Source organism: Cydia pomonella, chromosome 1 (assembly GCF_033807575.1).
Source record: "Cydia pomonella isolate Wapato2018A chromosome 1, ilCydPomo1, whole genome shotgun sequence".
NCBI classification, from domain to species: Eukaryota; Metazoa; Arthropoda; class Insecta; order Lepidoptera; family Tortricidae; genus Cydia; species Cydia pomonella.
In genome coordinates this window covers 12,916,798-12,940,406 of record NC_084703.1, presented here as the reverse complement: position 1 = coordinate 12,940,406, position 23,609 = coordinate 12,916,798, and the positions used below count along the sequence as shown (strand labels likewise).

The following is a 23,609-nucleotide window of genomic DNA, read 5'->3' as shown; positions in this document are numbered from 1 at the left end:
GAGAAATAGGTATAAGATGAAAACAAATATGCTTATCACAGACCACGGCTAGTAACAAGAATTTAAATCTAGCTTTATAATTCGTACATAGAATCAAGTAAAAATGGTGTTTGAAATAAAAAACGCTTTGATAATGGCACAATAGTTTATTCTCCAATGGAAAAATGATTTATAATTAACTTTTTACATTAACTATTCTTTCTGCATTTTATCATCTCGTCCCGTATGCAACGCTTTAGGGCCTCACTACTCAGTTGACGCAAGTTGCGCTGGTACTCATGTATTCGGACAAAATTGACTATAGTCGTAACTGCGTCAGGGTCTAACCGTAAATATGAACTACCTCCGCGCGACCCTACGTGCAGACACGTTTTCAAGGCAAATTCAGTAAAAATATGTTTGGCCAGCTGACGTGCCAGGGCAGAATATTTATTTGAATATGCCAAACAATTCTCGAGTTCTGCCTCTTCAATGTACACTCCAGTATTAGGCAGGAGTTCGACTAATCCTAGTGAGTACTCCCAATGCTTTAGTGTCCATTTTTCAATGGTCTGTTGGTTCTCAATAGCTTTGTTCAAATTGTTGCCTTGTAATAGATCTAGTGAAGTTCTTAATGCAACCGATGTTAGAAATGGATCTAACTCGACGTTTTGATCAATTTTGCGCTTCGCGACTTTGGATTGTCGGCCATCATGAATCCATTCTTCGAATTCCAACTGATTGCTTCCATTCATCTCGTGGCTTAAAGACAAATTAGTTGAAATCGAGCTCTGAGAACGTTCGACTTCCATAGACAATTTTTCAGCACTGTCCTTGCATTTATTGATGTAATGTATCGCGCTGTCGTAAGAATCTGCAACGAATACGTCATTGTTATCCAAGAGTTTAGCCTGAAAGATACGAAAGCTAAACAACGAACCATTGATAAGGCTTCAGAAATCTATGAATTGACATCTAAGGCACTCACCTGTACTATATATGATTTCTACTAAGAACGGAAACCAGTATATACAGGGACTTTCGTAGTTCTTGACCCGTTCGCTAGTGACTTCCTTTGGCTCATCAGGATACGCCAGAAAAACTGTTGTCCACTCATCCTGCCATTTGATCCAGGATGCTGGTACACAATGGAGACCACTCAGTAAATTGTCATGTGTATCATAAAATTTTACCACATGATAAAAGCGCTGTTTTGAGTTCATCTGGAAAAATTAAATATAAACCATCAAAACATAATCTAATTAAGCAAACATTTATAACTTATATTAACTATTGTAGTAGAAAAATTCTTACCTCATCAAACGCGCCATCCATTCTTAGTTACAGAACTGCAATAATTGGCAATTTAATTAAATACGACTTGCATCAAAACACGTCTGCACAAAGGCCAGGATAGCTATATAATGAGCAAGGTTTTTTCTGGGCAATATATATCTAATTGGTGAGTCGTTGTTTTCCCATGACTGAGTAATCGAACAAGCGAAATATTTGTTTCAATTTTTTCCTTATTAGTCCTGAAACTGGAGATTAAAAACGCTTTACTAAATATGGTAATGCGATTCTATTTACTAGAAAACTGACATGAGGCTCTTGCAATACGTAATTCATTTACATTTCAAGGACTCCTTGAAAGGGAATCGGTACTGATAACCTTTGACATGTCGACTCTTAAGAATATGAATAGGAACAAGAAATCGTTATTCTATAGGTATTATGAATAATGGATTAGTCATCTGGTAGGTAATCGCGAGACTATGATTACGAAATGTTGTATAAAGGACTGTTCGGGAACAGCTACCTGTATTATCTTTTAACATTTGGAACGAAGTGATTATACTTTAAGACATACATTTACGAGAATTTTCATGGTTAAAAAGGCGAAATGAAGTTGATTAAATGTTTGATCTTGACGTTGATAGTTGCGATTTGTGAAGCAGAAATTATAAAGGAATCGAGTTCCTATTCCTCGAGGTAAGTACTTTTAGAGTGTTGAAAGTGATATAAAACAGCTGTGTGGAGGCTTAAGAACTCAAAGCCATTAGGACTTGAAGCAAAGTGGTTGTCAGTTAAGACTAACAGTGAGACAATTTGAAGTATATGAAGTAAAAATGAATTTAAGAAAGTGTTTATTGATATGGTTGATTTTAATGTTGATAGTTGGGATTTGTGAAGCAGAAATTGTAAAGGAATCGAAGTAAGTACTTGTAGAGTATTAAATGTTTCGAACCAGATTTTGCTACTGTTTGATGCAAGCTTTCTTATTGAGTTTCCATTAACACTGTGTCCAATTTGCAGGCCAAGGATCGCAGAAAACAGTTTGATAGAAGGTTACTCGGATAGAGTGAAACCTAGTGCATACAATTCCGGAAAAACCCGAGCTCTGCGTCCGCAAAGACCTAATGTGGTCCCAATACGACCTAGGTATCCCGCGAGATCTGACTCGCGGAGATCCCAAGCTCCGGAAGCTACTTCCTGGCAAGAATCTCAATCATCTCAACCCCAGCGAGAACTGATATTCATTTCGCGACGCAACATGAGGTAGTTATCTAGTTCTTAGAATGCTTTACGAAGACCTTCAGCTTGATCCAGATATTAACTATAACATGATGAGACATCAATTTATCTTAATGAGCAATGTTCATTATAATAATCTAATTAGCAAGTACTAGTTTCGCGTGAAATCGATAAGCATAAATTGATTTTAATTTTACTCAGTAATTTGATAACCTCTGACTTCTGCATAATCAACAAAGCCAGATATGGAACTCGTTATTGAAACAAAAACTTACTCATTATGATGTCAGATTTAGATAAAAATTAAGTAGAACTGAGTACTTATCAGAGTCACTTCATTATTGTACTAGCAACGCCCCGCCTCTACTGACCATTGCGTAGCAACGCCCCACTCCCTAGCAACGCTCCGCCCCCTAACAACCGCTGCTTAGCAACAAGGCCATATAACCGTACGACTAGAAATAAACAACGATATTCATAGAAAATGTGCGTTTATTAAAAACGATATAAAAATATTCTTAGAACAGAATGTTAACACTGTAGCTCAAACTTAAAAGTCTAGTTCTATACTTAATTACTAAAAAACGTCCTTACATTCTACAAATATTTGTAGGATTATATCATAACCATTAAATAAATTTTTTTTTTCGGAACAGCGGCATCTGGTATCGTATGGCGCTTTCGATCGTACCAGTATTGACTCGTCGCGAATTTCGCTCCCATTCATATTTTTTAACGAAATTGACAATCGCCTTAACTGCATCAACATTTAACTTATTTTCTAGATTTCCTTTTCGTGGCCCGATGAAAGTGCACGTTTTCAAGGCAGACTCAGTAAATATATTTAGAGTGAGTTGTCTTGTCAATGAAGTACAAGTCTTCGAAGATTTCAAACACTTTTTAAGTTTTGCTTCTTCAATGTAGACATCTGTATTTGGCATGAGCTCGACAAGTCCGGATGAGTACTCTTTATGCTTCAGCGTCCATTTTTCATCGGTTCGAGGTGAATTGTTAGCAGGTGCCAACAGATTGATGTCTTCCAGTAAATCCCAAAGAGTTTTTGATGTTGTCACGTTTTTATTTTCCTTTAAAAACATGAGCGGTTGATCTGAATAATCTTCTTCTTTAAATTCATAGGTATCTTGCAGATCTATTTCAGGCTTCGATAAGTCAGGTTCCGAATTAATAATTTCATCTACCGTACTCGCTATCAATGAATGGGCACCTGAACTCAATTGCTGGTTAAGTTCGTTTTCAAACTCCATCAAAACAGCACTTTCATCTTCTTCAGAGCTAACCGACGAAGTTGAAACTGAGGACTGAAGACTCTCAATTTCCGAGGAAACTTCAGCATAACACTTTTCTGCATTCTCGTGTGCATAGATGTAATTCATCACGTTGTGAAAATCTGCAAAAGATACGTCATTGTTATTCAAGAGTTAAACCTTAAAGAATACTCAAACTTCCGCTAACTTTCGTTTAAGATTCGATCTAATACTCTAATGAACTAAATAATGAACCATTGATAACACTTTACAAAATAAGGGATTGAAAAACAGATCTAGATCTCACCTGAGCTGTAAATTAATTCTGCAAAGTGCCGAGTCCAGTTCTCGGTGGGACTTTGGTAGATTTCGATCCGTTTTCTAGTGATTTCATGTTCCTCATCAGGATACACCACCATCACTGTTGTCGAGTTATCATCATGCCAAAAGATCCAAGATGCTGGTACACAATACAGGCCACCAAGTGGCTTGTCCTCCGCTTCATAAAATTTCACCACATGACAAATCTTCTGGCTTGGGTTACTCTGAAAGAATTAATTATAAACCATCAAAATATAATCTAGTTAAGCAAACGCATATGAACGAAGTCAACAATTGTAAAAGAAAACTTACCTCAAACGTATTGTAATCCATTGTCAAGTTCTAAACTGCACCGGTCCTTTAAATGAAAATTTAAAATTTTGTAAAATATGGTCACTCTAAAATCGGTCCTGTTCGAAAGCATGCGAGCTTTATTATGAATAATTACTACTTGGGGCCATATATATATACCCGAATTAGTGATCCATTGTTTCCTGTCGGATCGATAGGTATACTCTATATATGGCTTGATAAGCCCGTCATCGGTAAATAATGAACAATGGGACAAAATATTTTTCCCTAATTACTCATGACCAGCTACTGTGAGCTCAGAGATGTATTTATAAGCTGAATGAATCCTTGTTAGAATTGTACCATTAACTGCCCTTTTTAAATTATCAAGAACACTCCAAGTAAATTATTCTTATCATTTGGTAATTTGGTTCTTTTGACTGCTGATACTAATATGGTGCCTTCCATAGAATTAATTTTATGAATAAAACATTATTAATCGGTTGCGAACATCTGTAACTATTAACTATGGAATTAATAATCATAAGATCAACCGATTAAACGTGATGTGATCCAATTTTGAACATATCAGCACATTAAACCTGTCAATTAATGAATTACGATGTCACCATACAGTAGCAAACTAAATTATAGAACGAATATTATTCAGCGCGGGCAATCTAAGGAATTTCTTAATTATGACCCTTATGGATCGTTAAGCAGTTAAAAACAAATAAATATTCATCGCTTACAAGAAATAATATCGATAACAAATAAATCGTTAAATAAGAGATCGTGGCCACTTGATAAGAAAGATATAAAACAGCTGTGTGGAGGCTTAAGAACTCAAAGCCGTTAGGACTTGAAGCAAAGTGGTTGTCAGTTAAGACTAACAGTGAGACAATTTGAAGTACATGAAGTAAAAATGAATTTAAGAAAGTGTTTATTGATATGGTTGATTTTAATGTTGATAGTTGGGATTTGTAAAGCAGAAATTGTAAAGGAATCGAGGTAAGTACTTGTAGAGTGTTGAATGTTTCGAACCAGATTTTGCTGCTGTTTGTTGCAAGCTTTCTTATTGAGTTTCCATTAACACTGTCCATTTTACAGGCCAAGGATTGCAGAAAACAGTTTGATAGAAGGTTCCTCGGATAGAGTGAAACCTAGTGCATACAATTCCGGAAAAACCCGAGCTGTTCGTCCGCAAAGACCTAATGTGGCCCCAATACGACCTAGGTATCCCGCGAGATCTGACTCGTGGAGATCCCAAGCTCCGGAAGCTACATCCTGGCAAGAATCTCAATCATCTCAACCCCAGCGAGAACTGATATTCATTTCGCGACGCAACATGAGGTAGTTATCTAGTTCTCAGAATGCTTTTAGTTTCTCTAGAAATGAAATTAATGATGGATACTTTCTGATTGTTTACAGGGAAAGACCTGGACTTGCAGGATCTAACTCAAGAAGACGTCACTTCAGGAGAAGGCACCATAGAACCCAAGCTCCAAGACTGCAAAAACCAACTGAACTTTCAATTCAACCAGAATTTACAACTGAACCTTCAGATTCATTTAGATATCGCAATCCTGAAGATTTTGATAGAAGCGGCTTTCAATCATCTAGTTCTCAGCGGGAACAGATATTCGTTTCTCCACAACGTCATCCAAGGTAGTTAGAGATAGTTTATTGAAACCATAAAAGAGGTTATAGGAAATTAACATTAATTTAATGCGATTTTAATGGGTGTAAAGTATTTCGTCATGGCAGTAAAATTTATACACCAGCATCGGTTGAATCTAATTATGTAAATTGAGTTGATCATTAATTTCATAAATTGGTAATCAAATTTTCGATAAGATCTTGAGTAGGAACTCATAGTTTTCTTTGAAGTTTTAACTGGTAAATTTTGATAATTTACAGATCAAAGCCTGACACTGTTGAAGACAAACCAAAGAAAGGTCATTCCAGAAAAATGCATCACCATAAAAAACATGGAAAAGATCAAGCTTCGAGAAAACGACGACCAAATGTACATCCAATTCGATCGGAATTTACAACTAACAGCCCTCCATCTGCTGTGATATAAATTGTATTCGAATGAACTTGATGAATTAGCAGCAAACTGATTATTTTCTGTTATAAAAAATTATAATCTCATCAGAACTTATATAATAAAATTTTTATCTAAATGTACTTTTTCTATAGAAAGTCCAGGCTCTTACTAATTACCTTTAAAATTATCTGCTGAATTTGTACAAATAAAATAATATGGTCCAGTTATATTGACCCAGTATAACGCTGAATCTACAATTTTACAATCTCCAATTCGAATAAGTTTGATGAAGTAAAAACACCTAACTTCAAAGAACAATAGCTTCATTGATAAGCGTGAGATGACGTCAACTTGCTCGACACCCACGCAATAATATGGTTTTGCCATGAGTGATAAGGCCAAATATGGTTCATAGTTTCCCATTACTCATATAGGGCTATTATAACAAATAAGGAAAATAAAACTTGATCGGTTTAACCCATACATGAATGCCTACCTAATTCGCACGTAATGCCGTACTTTATAGAAATATTATTAACAATTTTTATGCGAAAAGTCACGTATACTGAATTTTATTTGTGCAGGAAAGAGATAGATATATTTTATTCCATGAAACTCTTATCATTAACCACAAGAACTCGCTTTATTAGAGCGATAGGTATACAATTTTGATAACCCATGACCCATGATATCCGCTGGTTCCCAGTATTCCTTGTCAAAACCAGAAAAAATAACTTTGTTCATTGAAATCGTATGTTTATTGAAACAAATACCGATACGATTATAGATTCCAGTTTGACATTATACTTTGCAGGCGCCAATTATTATAGATAGTAGTTGTACCATGGCTTTGTCCATTTCGTCACTAATTTTTTTAGTAATATTTATTTTTTGGTAACTTTTATCGATTGACAAACACTTGAAACTAATGGCTGAATTATATTTAACTGTTGCTCTAACGTAAGCTCATTGGTAGCGAGTAATTGACTTGAAAAGGATTCGTTGCTGATGGTATTTTGGATGCTGGTAGAGGTTGAGACAAAATCAGATTGAGCTTCTTGAGGAGGTGATACGTAGTATGACGCAAAGAGTATCGCATCTTCGAGGCTATCTGCAAATGAAACTAAATTAAATAACCCGTAAATGTACTAAGTGATAAGATTTGTTAATTAGGTATTGTCTTACCTGTTTGATAATAAAAGGCAGCCATATGAGGTTTCCAGTGATTCGACGCTGGCGAGTTCTCGATAATCAACTGTTCAATCTTGTAATTATCAATTGGAAATGGGTAGCGTATGAATATAATGTGGTCTAAGTACGAACAGAGCCATTTACTAGGGACGTATGTCAAGCCTGGGTGATCACTGAGGTCGCCCATCCACTTGACGACAAAATATTTCTTCACTGACACCGTAGGAGAGGTCTGAAAAGTGCAAATGCATTGTTTAGAACTGGATATTCATGGAGTGAACTTGTAAGAGTTTGCAACAACACTTACCATATTCATAGACATGATTTCAGGTTTAGAACTTGAATTTAACTAAACAACGTGTGTTTCAAAACTTGACGTAGAGAAATGTGTCTAGACAAACAGGATATTTGTCTTTTATATAGATCCCTGAAGAAGCGTCTGCATGCATAAGTAAAATTCCAGACGAACTATTGACATGAAAGATTTATTGAAATCAGCATATGAAATACATTAATACAAAGTAGACGAAATGGTGCCATAGGAGGAAAAAAAAAATTTGAAGCTACTTTGGTGGTATCGTTTGTAAAACTTTTTCCAATATCGATGTGACTTGGCTGCATCTTGTCGGAAACTGTTTTTGTGCATATTCAGCAAATCGTTCGTAGACAAATTGGATCCCATCGTCAAGATCATCTACAATTGACCAAACAAATTAAATTAGAAGGTGTCAAAAAATAGATTTTGAATGTTAATGAAATTAAAACCGACTTACCTGTTACATACTCCACCGTTGCTGAGTGGACATTTGAGAGTAGTTTTCGGAAAGTGCGGCGTAACACTATGTTTCGCCAAGGGATAGCAACGAAGACATTATTGCCATGTTGGGACACGATCCACGATCTATGGATGCAATGATAAGAAAAATGACTAAACTTTCTAGGTGATTTTACAAATTTCACTACTAAGAAAATGCTATCAGATATTTGTGACATGTCTAACGTCTTCTTGTATTCGCAACTACAGATATTATGAAAAGAATACAAAGTCATTTGCTGGTACAAATAGAAGTGCATCAGAACAACAAACTCGTATAAAATCAGTCTGACCTTAACGGTCTATTCTTATCAAGGTGATTGCCGGCGAATGCACGAATTAATTTTATAAATAAAAAAGTATTTTTGTTTCATCAAGTGTTTTCTAAATTTCTACTTGGAAAACTGTCCTAGTTAAATATTTAAAATATTAGACTAAATTATGACTCACGTTGTAATAACGGCCCGAGTCCGGGCCGAGGCAAGCAACACTTCATTTTCCATGACCTGTGTCCGGTGATCACGTGATGCTTTCGTTTGTCGTTCGTGACGTTTCGTAAGCGAAGTGTCGGATGCCTGACCCGAGCCGTTCTAATTCTAACGTGTGTCATCCTTAAGAGGGTATCGTGCGCACAGTGGCGCCACTTTGGGGGGATTGCGTTTTCTAATAAAGCAATTTATTTCTGCATAATTAAGCACGGGTAAGTTGTAGTCCTATAAATTCCCCCACTTTTAGTCTTTGTTGCATAGTTTAGTTCTTCTTATTTTTTACTAATTTTACAAAACGAAAAAAGATAATAAAAAACTGAAAAAAAAGGAAAACCAAAATAACTTAATTTCATATCTTTTTTTAAATAAAGTGAACCGCCTTCAAAAAACCAACCCACTGAATAGTACTAAATAAATTTTATACACCCACCCATATCCTTGTCCAGTCTCTATCTGGTTGTAAAGCAATTTTCTGCCAAAAAGTAATTAATACCTAATAATAAGAAATCTAATAACCATCCTGGTAATTACTTAGTTTTTGAAGGCGGTGCCAAACCAACAAAAACATTATTTGCTGCCAAACAGAAAAAAATAATACGAGTAGTTATAGTATAGGTAGTAGGTAGTAGTGCAAGAGCTAAATTAATGAGCAAACTATATCTTTTTTATGCAAGTAAGCGCAGAGTTATTCATTGTGTAAAGTTTTGGTTTGGCACCGACTATCTAAAAAAAAAGATATGAAATTAAATTATTTTGGTTTTGGTTTTATTTTTTTAAATTTTTTATTATATTTTTCGTTTTGTAATATTAGTAAAAAATAAGAAAAACTAAACTACCTATATAACAAAGACTAAAAGTGGGGGAATTTATAGGACTACAACTTACCCGTGCTAAATTTTGCAGAAATAAATTGGCTTATTAGAAGCACAATCCCCCCAAAGTGGCGCCACTATGCGCACGATACCCTCTTAATAAGTCGTCATAGGTAAACTAATCTACCTTCTACTAAAAGACTCACGAGGATCCTTCTCAAGAACCGCCTCAGTTTAAGTGATAGTGCTGAATTCAAAACGTAAAATGCAGTTTCCTAACAGTCATAATAATTTATTTGATATTCACAACTATCCAAACACTTCGCTACTGCTACTACCTACTTTCGTACAAGAGGGTCATTATCAACATTTTCACTCTTTAATATTTTGTTGGCTTAGTAAGTTTAAATTAATAAATTATAATGCCCTTACTTATAAACGCACTACACGTCCCAATTAGCTAATAATAGTTTGTCTTAATATGTATTTTTAGAAAAGGATAAACCATAAATTAACTCATTGAGGCTTGTAGTACTTTTATGAATACCTAGGGGGGTAACATATTAGGTAATGTATATTATAATTATTAATAAAAACATTGTCTTTCAGATCCAAGTAGTTGTGGGACCGACATTAATATCGGGGCAAGCCTGGAGGATGTAGCGAACGAAGCCTACGTCTACATTGCCTCCATGCCTGTCGTCACTGCCAGAGCATTTATATTCAGCTGTATTGGCATCGGATTAAGCGTGCTTTGGGCGGCTGCAAGCATTGTACTAATCAGTATGTAATCAAATGCATATTTATCAAAATGGATGTATTGTAAAAAAAGGTTTTATGTAGTTAACTATGTAAATGGTATTGTATTCTATTCATGGTACTTAATTCATACACACATGAGTTTATAGCATACGCCAACACACTTTCATGCGTGTAACTTAAATAGAAAGTGCGTAACAATTGTTGTAACAGTGGAGTCAATTAATGTAAGACTTATTACAGCTCCCTAACTATGTAATCTTTTTTTGCAATTCACCCAAGTAATGGTTCTATATTTACCGTTTAGGATCCAATTAGTGCAATATGTACCTAAAGATAAAACTCATTTGATTATTAATATTTTTGAAAGTTGTTATTATGCTGGGAAGCCTGTTTTTGGTCCTATAAGTTAAATTCGTAAGCCAATCTAGTACTTTCTACAGCATTAAAACATTACCTAGCTAGTCGAAAAATGAAATTATAAGGCAATGCGCTCAAAATGTTGTAAAACCATATATTATAGATATATAGAAACCTAATTTTGCAGAAGGAGGATGGAGAAAGCACCATTCGAACCACGTGCACTGGCCTTGGGTTGCAGTTTCTTTTCTAGTTGCCCTAGAGGATATAGTCGGCATATTATGCTATATCAATGATTCCTTCCATACAGAAGTAAGTAAATGCTCCAAAATTTATAAAAAAAAAGTTTTATTATAAATAATATACCGATGTATTTTTAATCACTTTCGTCGTCATTTAATTAAAAAGAAACACGTGGTTATATAGTCTTAACACGAAAGTGGAGGACCCGTGCGAAATCGCCTTTTCATACAAACGTAGTCCTCATTTTCCTCTCTGGATATTAACATTACTGATAATAGTTTGACGCGTTTGATTTTATTTTCATTCTTTTTATTATTATGGAACTTATAAGGATTTTAAATTTTGAATGAAATCGGGTTTTCTCTCCTAATTATTATAAGAATAAAAAAAAACGAAAATTCATACATAGGGGCATAGCTATGATTATTATAAATCAAATACTGTAAAATATTTTCCATAATGTTAATATCCAGAGAGGAAAATAATAATAATAATAAAACCTTTATTCTCTCATAATATTACATAAATTGAACATTACTTATATTAATTATACATATAAGAGGAAAAAGGACGGCCGAAATTCCATACAAATGGAGATTCGGCCGTCCTCTTTCCTCTTAACCAGTTACATATTAAGCACTTATTGCGAATTGTGTGTAGGAAACAAATTTATATTTGTCGAGAGAGGCATATATAACTAGCCCGTACAGTTTAGGTCAGTTCCATAAGGATAAATGCATTAACCCTTTGACCGCCAAAGACGCCAACTGACGCGCGCGGCTGCAGTTCAATATCAACCTTCGTACATCCCGACAAGGTTCACGATGACGCGCCGCGCTTGATACGCGTGTCGTTCAAAGGGTTCATGCCACCGACCTATGTTCTTTATATATCTACACACTGTCCCTTACAAAGTAATAGTTCTATAGAGTGACATATATTTCTATTTTTAATCCGAATGCGGATTTACATGTTATACTTACAGAAGTTACACAATGTATTTTTCACCGATCAAAAACATAATTCAAATGAGCCTTTATGAGAATATGTCGCCTCTATTAAAATATTTTTATTTGTTGCAACAGACTTTGAGGGATTCATTAGAATTCATAAATGGAATAGGCAGCGGTTTCGGCAACAATAATCCCAGCACAAAATGGGCGTCGAGGACTATGGCTATCCTTCATGGACGTTTCGGCATCTTCCTACTCATCAATTTAGGGCTCATTATTTTTACAATATTGGATTGCTCTCGGTACCGGACATCAGTCACGTCTTCAGTGAGTTATAAGGGACTGTGTTGTTATTGGTCTGTGTCGTCAATTTCTTATGATTATTTCCACCGCCTCGATCTCTGGCAGGGTAATGGCATCATGCGTGACTGTGCAGGTCGATTCACCAAAACTGAACTTATCATAATGCTCGTACGAGTTTATGTCACCTGCTTTGATGAATCGTCCGACGATAAAAAATACTATAAAGGTAGTTGTCTGATGTCGGCGTCTGCGCGACCGCGTAACGATAGATTTGAATACGTTAATAGACACTATAGAAGAATATTGTTTTGTTTGCTACCGCACGTGTCTGGCACGCTCAATTTCTGTAGAGTCAGACCAAGATAAGTTAGCAGCGATTTTGACAGACCAGACAGTGCAGGTGTTATTTCAAACGTCAAACTTCTATGAAACTATGACGTTTACTTAATACTTGCACAGGCTGGGCTATCAAAATCGTTGCCAACATAGCTTGGTCTGACTTTAGATATAAATCATTAACTCTCAAAGAAACGAACTGTGGCAGTCTGCGCCAAATGTCAAAAATGCAACCGATGTCGCTGTTATTTAGCACTATAGGTACCTTGTTAACAACTGCTTGTACATGTGTCCTCTCTTTTTAATATTGTACTGTGGTGTTTTATTGTTTCGGCTGATACATTATGAAAAAAAATCAGCTTTTAGCATGTCAGGCCATCCTCGTGTATTAGGCTTTCCTTGTTGCATGTCCGTCATTCATAATAGGTAGGCAGACTTAAAAGGGGACTTTTTGTTGATACTATGTACTTACTACAAGGTAAACGGGGTATTACTTATTACTTTTTAAATACGCAAAAAGGATATAATACCTTTCAAATTAGTTTACATACTTTATGATATTTTAATTTTATTGAACCTATATGGTTCAACCGTTTATGGACTTTCGGAGCTATGTTTTCCTAAAATATTCACTATATCTAAAATAGCTTTTTCGTGACTCCTAATATTTACGAGTATCCTCCTTGCCCTGTCAGTATGTTTGTTAGTTAGTGTGGGTAAAATCTTGAAAGTTAAATTAGACCCACTTCCCGATTTACGAATAAGCTGAAATTTTGCATACATATGTAAATTGGATGACAATGAAATATTATGATAACATGGAACTGATCTGATGATGGAGACAGGAGGTGACAATGGGAACTCTGTGATAAAACAGGAGGTGACAATGGGAACTCTGAGAATACAAACTAATTGTGTTTGAGGTTAGAATTGTCTCGATGAGTATTAGTTGCTTCTGGAAAGAAAAGAGCAGTCAACGATATAAACTTTCCAAAAACGTATTTTTAATCTATTTAACAATACCCTAAACCACAAGGCAAGAAAGAAAAAAATCGCCTCTCTTTACGTATACGGTAGCTACTGTAATTTTCTTTTTCGGCGTGATTGTTATGTACACCCACGCCAGAATTCATCTTTCTAGTAGTAATGATATCTAACGTAAGCTATAAAAATGCATAAAATGATAATATGATAAATATACACGTCACATTATTAAACTTTACCTATAAGGTATATTAATAGTAGAAAATGAATTCGTAGCATTTAGGTACAGTAAATTCCTACCTTTTATAGTCGTAACGAGTACAGATGGAGTGAATAATCCTTTACCATCGGTTTTTCACGGAAACGCACGAACGTGCTAGGTACATACTTATGCTTTTTCGGTCAGTCTCACTCTCAGTACAAAAACTAATACGAACGTTACTGAGAAAATATTATGGCCAAGGATTGTTCACTACATCTGTAATGTAAGAATTGATATTTGGCCTATGCATTAACCCTTCTGTGTACTTAGACTTATATACTCGTATGCTAAGACTGTCAGTTAAACGGTAGGTCTGTTTGTTATGTGTGTATTGTGTTGTTAGAAATTACTTTGAAATTATAGGGGGGTATGGTTTTTTTATACTAAGTAAATCATTCAATTCTAAGAGTGGATTATAAAACATCGGAATTACTAGAAAAATACCTTGATGGGTAAAGTAAAATACCGAATTTTTGGCCCTTATATTTGTAGGAAAGTCACCCCCGCAGCCATCAAAAAAGAATGAAGGGGCTAATTATTATCGGGGGAGTTGACAATACTACATATATTGAATATAAACTTTATTGTATGCGGGTTTTTCTTGCTTCGAATAACCTATTTTTAGGAGATAGAGCCAACTCGTAACTTGGACACGAGCCCGGAGGCGAGCAGTAAGGCTGAGGAAGGCAGCGACGAGCGCACTTCGAGCGAGCCCAGCGAACCGATGCCGAAAATCCCGCGCCCTGGCCTCAGTCAGTCTTTCCGGTCTATGAAGGACATGCTATTCGGTAGATCGGTTTCAATGAATTCTTTAGACAACAGGTAACATTTATTAATATCATATTACAATAATAATATTAAATAGCGAGCGTTAAGTGGCGAGGTGGCTGTAGGTTCAAAGTCCAGTCACACTTCTGTACCCTGTACCTTTACACCAGTGTTGCCCCTGAGCCATCATAGATTTCGCTTTTTCTAGGTGAGTCACAGTTTGCCGGAAATAAAATTGGATACCGTCTTTTTATCCTATAAGTAGTCCAGTATTTAGTATATCGCTTCAACCCAATAGCCTAGCTAATTTTAGATGCCATCAACTCTCAATAAATATTAGTACTTGCAGAGTGCTGCCTCTGCATGTATCCCATGACACGGCAAGGGTCGCATTCGCTCGGTATACCCCTTACGTAATGAGATATTAAACGTAACGTAATATCTCATATATTAAAGTGTCAAGAGCTTCTACGTGTTGGATTCTTGGTTGGTTGGATATTTAAATAATATAGGTATTTAACTTAATTGATTGTTTGTCACATAATAAATAATCTAGGAAAATAACATTATTTGCACAACATGTAATGCAAGTTACGCCGTCCGATATGCATAAATAAATCTTTTCTTTCAGCATTTGAAGAGTTATTGAAATACTTTATTTCCTAGGAACAAAAACCGTGTGAACTTCATGGCTGAGGAGTCTACGTCCAATCCGATCCATCCCCCGCACAGCTTCGAGAACCTCATCGCGGAGCAGCAGCGGCGCCTGCGCGGGGCCACGGTCGACACCGCCGGCCGTCGCGGTTCTATGCAAGCTGCGCGCAGTCTTCCGCACCTGAGTACCACCAATGTACAAGAAACGTCCCGCGGGTAAGTTTTAATTGTTAAGAGGAATTATTAGTGGCAATTTTGCCATACAAACGTTGCAGACATGTTCCTCTTTGGATTTTTGCCCTAGATGAATAATGTTTTTATAAGTTCAATATTACCAGTATGTTTGGCTTTTTTGATAAGTATTCTTGTTTTCAGCAAAAAGAAAATAAAGACAAAAACCAAAACGGTCAGACACAGATAATTTCTTTCTCATTGCGTTCCCAAAATTTTGTTACTTTGGTTAAGTTTTGGAGGAGGAAAATGTTGAGACCGAAACCTCGATTTCTGAGATTATTTACGTCGGATTTTTGGACGGAGCTGTAGTTGTTCTTAACGCACATTTTTGAGACTCCGCCTGCGCCTGCGAGACATCAACATTGACTTAAATTTCTTAAATCTGAAAAGGGACACAACTAATACTAACTTAACCAACTTCAAAAAAAGGGGAAAGTTGTGAATTCGACAGTATTTTTTGGTTTGTTTGTTACCTCCGAACTCCGTCATTTGTGAACCGATTTGAAAATATTTTTTTGTTCAAAGTATATAGTTCCAGATTCAGAGACAGTTCGGATGATGAAATCTAAGGGGAATTAATAGGCATACGTATAGCGATTTTAGTATTTTCATCAAGTAACCAAGCATTTGCATTCAAAAAAGTGACATTTGATAAAGTGCAACTGCTGATAAAAAACAAGAACAAATGTGTTCAACGACGGGTATTTCACGTTTGGTGATTTATTTTCTTCGTTAAGTTTACTTAAGTTTTTAAGAAACATTTTTGTCAACGTCCAGTTCTGATGATGGGTTCCATAAGAAATTGGGGGAACGCCTCAAATCTTGATGGATTCAAATCCAGACATTGAAATTTGAATCTACCCGAAGCGTGAAACCTTTTTGTGACATGATTGTTTGGCCAGACAGGCACGAGTCCTTCAGTATACTGCGCCACTTATTATAGACCGCGGGCAGGAGCATATTTCGTTAGTCATCGCCTCCCGGCTGATACTTGACATATGATAGTTTAGATGCTGTTTTAAACTAAAAAACCGTCAGCCGGTTTTATCGCGGTGGAATGACCATTAGCTGTAAAATGAACATATGAAAAATATGCGCCTTACCACTTTATGTGCGGCAAAGTATGCGTAATGTGTAAATTGCGTAATCCGTTGATGGCATTTCAGGCGTTTACGCCTGATAAAATGCTACTTGCAAAGTTTCATCATTTGTTATTGTTGTCATAAAAAGTATAGCGCTTACCAACAGCTGATGTTGTTACCACCGCGATATAACCGGCTGACGATTTTTTTTACAGCATCTGAACTACGAGTAAGATTTGACAAAGTATCAAACAAAGTATCTCACCCCACCAACGGAGCGGCAGCTGACGTCCACGAGGGTTCATCATACCTAGCCGTTAACCACTACACGAGTTTTCAGCCGGGAGGCGATTGGTTATGGAAATTGTTCCTGGCTCGCGGTCTATTACAAAAGCTTTATACTAAAAATGGAAAAATAAAAAGTTTATAAAAAATAAAACCGACTTCAAAAAGGATAAGATTAAATATTATCCCTTTAAAATGCGCTAGCAAGTCTAGCAACCGATACGTTTGAAGTCGGTGCCAAGCCAATTAGGTACAATATCTAGCAATAATACCCCAAAACAACTAACGGACAGATTTCTTTCTTCCTTATTTAACCGCACCAGGGTCCGGATTTGGTTCAACAGTGCGGATTTGGCTTGGAACGTTGCTAGCTTACACGCTAGCAACGGATATGTTCGAGGTATATTTATATTAAAGGCTTAGGTATATAACTTGTTAAGGTTTTGTGTAAATTGATTGAAATATGGTTGAAAAAAAACACGCTGGCTAGGAGCTTTAATCGAAAACGCTAGCTAATCCGTTTGAGCTATAACAACACAATGTATGGTGGAGATGTCTCTCATTCATAGGTCTACAAAAAAGTACACGATGTTAAATGTCTATCTTTTAAGGATAACTTACTTCTAGAAAAAGATCACGTAATAGGTATGTGGCATTTGCAAAGCTATTTACATGGATACATTATTAATAATTCCTCCTCCCTCCTTCCTTCGAATGGATGACCACCGCTTGCCTAAAGCTGTGCTCTACTCTGAGTTGGCGGTGGGTAAGCGGAAGCACGGTGGTCAGCACCTGCGCTACAAGGACGTGCTCAAACGGCATCTGAGCGCTTGCGCCATCGACCCTGAGCGTTGGGAGGAGCTTGCTGGAAGGAGGTCTTCTTGGCGTACCATCCATAACGGTGTCAAAACATTCGACGATAACCGCCTCACTAGCCTAGACATGAAACGCCAGTTACGGAAAGAGAGACCTAAGCCCTCCTACGTGTACACGTTCAACGCAGCTGGCCAACTTTATTGTCACGCGTGCAATAGAGTATTTAAGAGCAAGTTCGGCCTGGCCAGCCACATTAGGGCTCATGCTAGACAACGTCCATAATGTGTTTATTTGGGGTCGCCGTCATCGAAAACGATGAGGAGGACTATATATATATATATATATATATATATATATATATATATATATATATATATATTAATAATTATCAAATTAAATACATTAGTTACATTAAGCACTTCATACAGATTACAATGGTCCCTTACACCATACAATTTAAATGAATCTTTCAGGAGAAATCGTAAATTAAAGTTTCATTTCGAGCCATATAAGTTGTACGAAATGTTAAAGACGCTATCCGCAGTTAGTTCTAATTTTTACCACCTTATGCACTGGGATCGTTTTACTTACCCCCACCATGCACTTCGCACGGTCCCAATATTTGTTGGAAAATCGGAAATTGATCATTTATCGACATACACGATTGAAATCTCGTACCAAAAAGCTGATGATAACTGATGATACCTATCTAGCGGGCGCAGCATAGCCGGGCAACTGCCGGGCCAGATGCCGTGGGCGTATATCGCAGGAGCCCCGGCCAACCGCATGAGAGACCAGCTGCCTCCGGACGAGGACCTCCCCCCTGTCCCACTCCCGGACTACACTGCGTTGCAATCTCACAGGAAAGCATGTGAGTCTGTAAGCACGATGCATAATATAAGTACACGCGACGCTGCGAAAAGTTCAGGGTGCTTAGCCAACATGCCAATCGTTTACGCTCCGTAGCGAACAAAACGCAACTGTCAGTGTCGTACTCAAAGAGTAAAGTAAGTATTAATATGAAGAGTGATATAGAGAAACAAAGCGTTTCGTTATCGTAGCGCAAGCTATTGTCACCTTGGTTTGGCACCCTATTACATATGTCGGGGGCGACTTTTCCGAACAATCATTCACTTAAAATTTATGCAACTAAGTAAGATATTGAAGGCATTCAATCGAAAATTACGTTTTGTTTTATAGATAACTGAATTATCTCCAATTATCCCAGATCTGCCCTAACCCCAACATATCATTTTTTGAGAGGTTGTTTATAGTTCGAAGCGAACTAAGTAGTATTCTTATTCATTTTGAACTGGCGTTGTATAAGCCAATTTTCCTGAAAATTTATAAAGAGAAAATCTTTTCATTGAAAAAAGGGGTGGCATGTGTTCTTCTGTGGTTCCACTCTTAAGACCCCCTACTTCTTCATGATCAACCCAGACTAATAGGTAGGTAATATATTAGCAGAAGAATATAAGTTTAGCCCATACTAAATCAAAATCTGAAATGATTATACCTACGAGTATATAACATACATATTAAAAAAAACGGCAACTTCTTCAAATTGAGTACTTTATTAAGGTCAGAAACTTGTGTAAAGAACAGGATCCCTCCAAGGAGAACAGGATAGCCAACAATAAAAACGCATATAGTAAAACTAATTTTTTTCGATGGTACATAATTCTGGTAAACTTTTTAAGTTAGATGTTTGTTACAGCCGTGCATCGAGCAGCATCGAGTCTAAGTTCATTGACACAAAAGAAGGACTACACTAACTCCAAATCCTCTCATCGTGAGTATAGTGTTTATTAAATGACAGTCCGTTATAGTGTAATGCACGTGACCAGCACTAAAATGCTTTGTTGTGCCAGCAGCGGGGTCAGCACAAGTTGATGTGTTGTACTAGAGAGGAAAGCAGCAACCCGAATCGAATATTGAAGAAGAAATACAGTATTAAGGCAATCTTCAACCATCGCCTGATTTCTCGATCTACGTCCATACTTATATTACATGGGCCCTCTTTCTCAGAACTATTTTCTTGAAGCTACACTGGTATTATTAGTTTGCGAATATTCAAGAATGAGTGGGTTTTGAAGCGGTACCTAGAAGGACTATAAGCATTCAGAAAAAAGAGAAAATAGAACAAACTATCGCTGTGGAATGTAAGATTCTAAATCTTTTAAACACGGTTTAACCGCCTTAAAATCCGCCTACCTAACATTACCGTTTACCGATGAATATATTTTTCAATGTGGCAATGTAAAAAGTAAAAGTCTAATTGCACAAAACTTATGTGTTAATACCTAAAAATTAAATTCAGGTAGCTGTGAGTTTAAGATATGGCTCTAAGGGCCACCCCACACTGGCGTCTTTTGAGCGTCGGCGTCTAGTCAGCGCTATGGGAACTGGCGTTACTGCGCAGTTGCGCCAAGCAGCGGCCATAGAGTTGACCAGACACCGGCGCTCGGGAGATCCTAGTGTGGGGTGGCTCTTAGACCTTTTTTAACAGCAGTCGTCTCGTATAAATTCATTATATTCCTTGGACTAAATTTGCTTATCAATAATAAGCGACATTTAGGAAATGCAAGGCACTGTTAACTTAATGCACAATTTTGCAATTACGTTTAACGATCTCATTAGGCGTGAGATAGTATTAAACGTTACTGCATGCAGTTCGGCCATGTACAGATTTAGGTTCCAATTTGTTATTCTGTTCCCGAAAGTACTTAAATAAATATATTGAAATGGGTGGAAGGAGGAAGCAAGCCAGAGGAAGCTAACCTAACCTAACCTAACCTATTAGCAACCTGGTTTTTTGCCCACAATATTGTTACCGAAACTAAGTACTTCGGGATCGGTATTGGTTTTAATATTTATCCGATATAAGTCGATGATATATAAGATACCCATTGAACGCAATTATTCCGTCAAATAGTTTTGGTATAGGTATAATAAGGTTTTATAGCTTAAATGTATCTACATAGGTAGGCTTACATATAGTCTCCTTAAGATAGAACAGTATCTGGGTCATGCATACGCAGATAAACAGTAAATAACCCTTGTGTATCTGTACCCGAAACATAAGGAGAACGGAGCCTAAATTCTGGCAGCAACATAAATACATCGCCCAAAGAGTTTTGGCGTAGTCATCGCGGGTTACAAAATAATAAGCATTTATGGGCTAGGTAATGTTCCTTTCAAGAATATAAAGACAAATATGAACACGACTTAGTCAGGTCATAAGTTCTGTCACGAAGGTTTTGATTAAAAGCAATACAAAGCAATTAATAAAAAAAAGTTTGCCATGATTTGAAAGCCAGTTTTATAAAAATGTTGAACACGACTTTATTTGCTTCTTGTTTACTTTGAGATTTTCGTTACACACGAATACGCCGCTGGATTGTGAAAAATTATACTTTACAAAAGGGAATAAAAATCACAGTAATAATAAAAATGCAATTGTTTATTTGTATGCCCTACTTTATTAGAACGTTATTTTATCACCAGTATTTAGTTCTCCGACAAGTCTGTACTTCATCTAATACCCTTCAAACATAGGGTACTTTTCAGTAAGACGCTTATTTTTGACTGCCATCCAACTAGGAGGAGTAGGTTTGGGTTTGCAATTTTGGTAGTGAATAATATATTTTAAGAGAAATGAAAATTCCAGCTTTAATTTTATGTAATATTCAACCATGTAACAAAAGAAGTATAAATAAATAGGGGGCAAAATCACCTTGAAAATATCGCGTACCTAATTTTGGCATGTTTTTATCTTTTTTCCGATTATTACATAAAATTATGTAGAACTGAGATAGCAAATTACGTTAAATTATATTGTAAGTAATTTAGCATTAAATAATCTTTCAACCCATATATAGGAATAATAAGGCATCATCTGCACCTGTAACTTTTTTATCAGTAAAAATCTTTGTAACAGAACTTATGGCCTGACTAAGTTCGGTTTAAAGATTCTTTATTCTCATAAGAATTTGTACAATTCACTTAAAATGAGAACTTAAAATATATTCATTTTATTTACATACTTCATGTCACAAAAGGAGCGACAGACACTGATTGCAATTTACAATAAGCACTTGTTATTATTTTGCCGGTAAGTATGTTTAAGTAAGTATTTGTATTAGGGGGTAGGTAAGTGGACAAACAGTGCGCGTAATACTCGTACGTAGATCGCTGACGAGGAAACATAGAATGGGCGCGACTAGATGTGGCCTCGATATGTGTTATTATATATTATTTCAATCATTTTTAATTTTAACATAAGATAGTGCAAAATATAATTTATTATTTAATTTACATTTTAATTCGGTTCATTGTTATTACTTTTATGACTAGTTTTATGTATTACACGTGTTGACATATTTATATTTGTATTCACTAGTATTACATATTCTCTGTATAACAAATTCGTGAAGCTTCTAAAATTGTTGCTTAGAATAAAATGTTCTTAGTATATGTGTTAATAATAAGTTGTGTAGTGTCACTATGAATGTTAATAGTAATTTGTGTGTGCTTTGTGTTAAAGTACTTAAATAGGTACGGTAACATATTTTTGGCCATTTCCATAAGAAACACAAAAAAAAAATAGAAACACAGAAACTAGAATAAAAATTTGCCCTCATGTACAGTCAGCGTCAAATACTAAATATATGGTGTACCGAACTATTTGGCTACTTTGACTGCTACGAAGTATTTGACGCTGACTGTACCCGAAACCTGTTAACTTCAGCACGTGTCATTTATCGGAATAAGATGACACAGGTAATGGAATTTAAACATTTGCGTAACTATTGTGTAACAATTTATACATATAAAAATTGAGATCCAATAGGTCAGATATTGACCTATCTGAAATTATCAGGACATGATAACAGATTAAAGTGCCAAAGAGAACCGACAAATTTTAATGTTATACTAATTTAGGAAACTAGGTTATTTAAAATATCGTGTTATGTTAATGGCGTTATTAGTGTTAAGTTGTGCTGTAGTTAGCTTAATTCAGATAAGTATTTTTATTGTTGATGTAATAATATATCGATTAATATTAACTAAACATTTCATTAATGTGTTAATATCGTATCATGGTGTTATGAATGTAAAGTAATACCTTAGTTAGATTGATTCAGATCATTGAGTATATTTATTGTCAAAGTTGTAGACATCGATTAAGTTTATAAAATACAGACATTTTTAAAAATTAATTGTTTATACATAGTTTCATTAAGTTTTTAATGTGGATATTTACTTACTGCCGTAGTTAGCTTAATTCAGTTAATATTTTTTTTATAGGTATAGAAATTGAATCAATTTAATAAACCGTTGAATTAGTATGGGTTGTAATGTAATCAATGTTCTTGTTGTATATCTTATAAGAATCTAGTCATTAAATTAAAATTATTATAAAAAGTATTTTTTGTATTCTAAAATACCCCGAATGTTTGTGTAGACTGAAAGTTCATAGATCATTCAGTGAGTGAAATTGGTGGATGATGGAATCCTATTTGTGTTGTTATTCTAGGTCCATGCAAAAATGTACTTTTTTTTATTACTGCTGCGGTCGATAATTAGTGGGTTTTATAACTTTTATATGTCACCTGGCGATTTATCGAGATTATTTTCGAAATTCGCTTCTTCGTATACCTGCTAAAAATCTAAATGCTGTAACAAATACGTTAGGTACGACACTTAAATTTAATTACAAGCTGATTATAAAATAAAAAATATATAAAAATACGTTTATCTCCCAGTAGCACGTATTGTTGTACATACGTTATATTTAATATAACGACATTATTTCTTG

At 35.8% G+C, this 23,609-nt stretch overlaps 1 protein-coding gene across 2 annotated transcripts in view; it reads left to right on the top strand.

Moving 5' to 3' along the window:
• Positions 1 to 20,547, top strand: part of LOC133515633 (uncharacterized) — a 46,137-nt gene extending 25,590 nt beyond the window's left edge. Inside the window, exons 2-8 of one of the 2 annotated variants that reach the window (XM_061848204.1) lie at positions 10,359 to 10,532; positions 11,056 to 11,180; positions 14,575 to 14,771; positions 15,384 to 15,587; positions 18,502 to 18,659; positions 19,506 to 19,580; positions 19,663 to 20,547. In XM_061848204.1, the coding sequence (XP_061704188.1) occupies positions 10,359 to 10,532; positions 11,056 to 11,180; positions 14,575 to 14,771; positions 15,384 to 15,587; positions 18,502 to 18,659; positions 19,506 to 19,580; positions 19,663 to 19,694 (965 nt within the window). In that variant the 3' untranslated portion in view covers positions 19,695 to 20,547. Of the gene's footprint in view, positions 1 to 10,358; positions 10,533 to 11,055; positions 11,181 to 11,638; positions 12,392 to 14,574; positions 14,772 to 15,383; positions 15,588 to 18,501; positions 18,660 to 19,505; positions 19,581 to 19,662 lie in introns of those variants that run through there. The other variant, XM_061848209.1, reaches the window with a different exon arrangement.
• Positions 20,548 to 23,609: the final 3,062 nt, after the last annotated feature.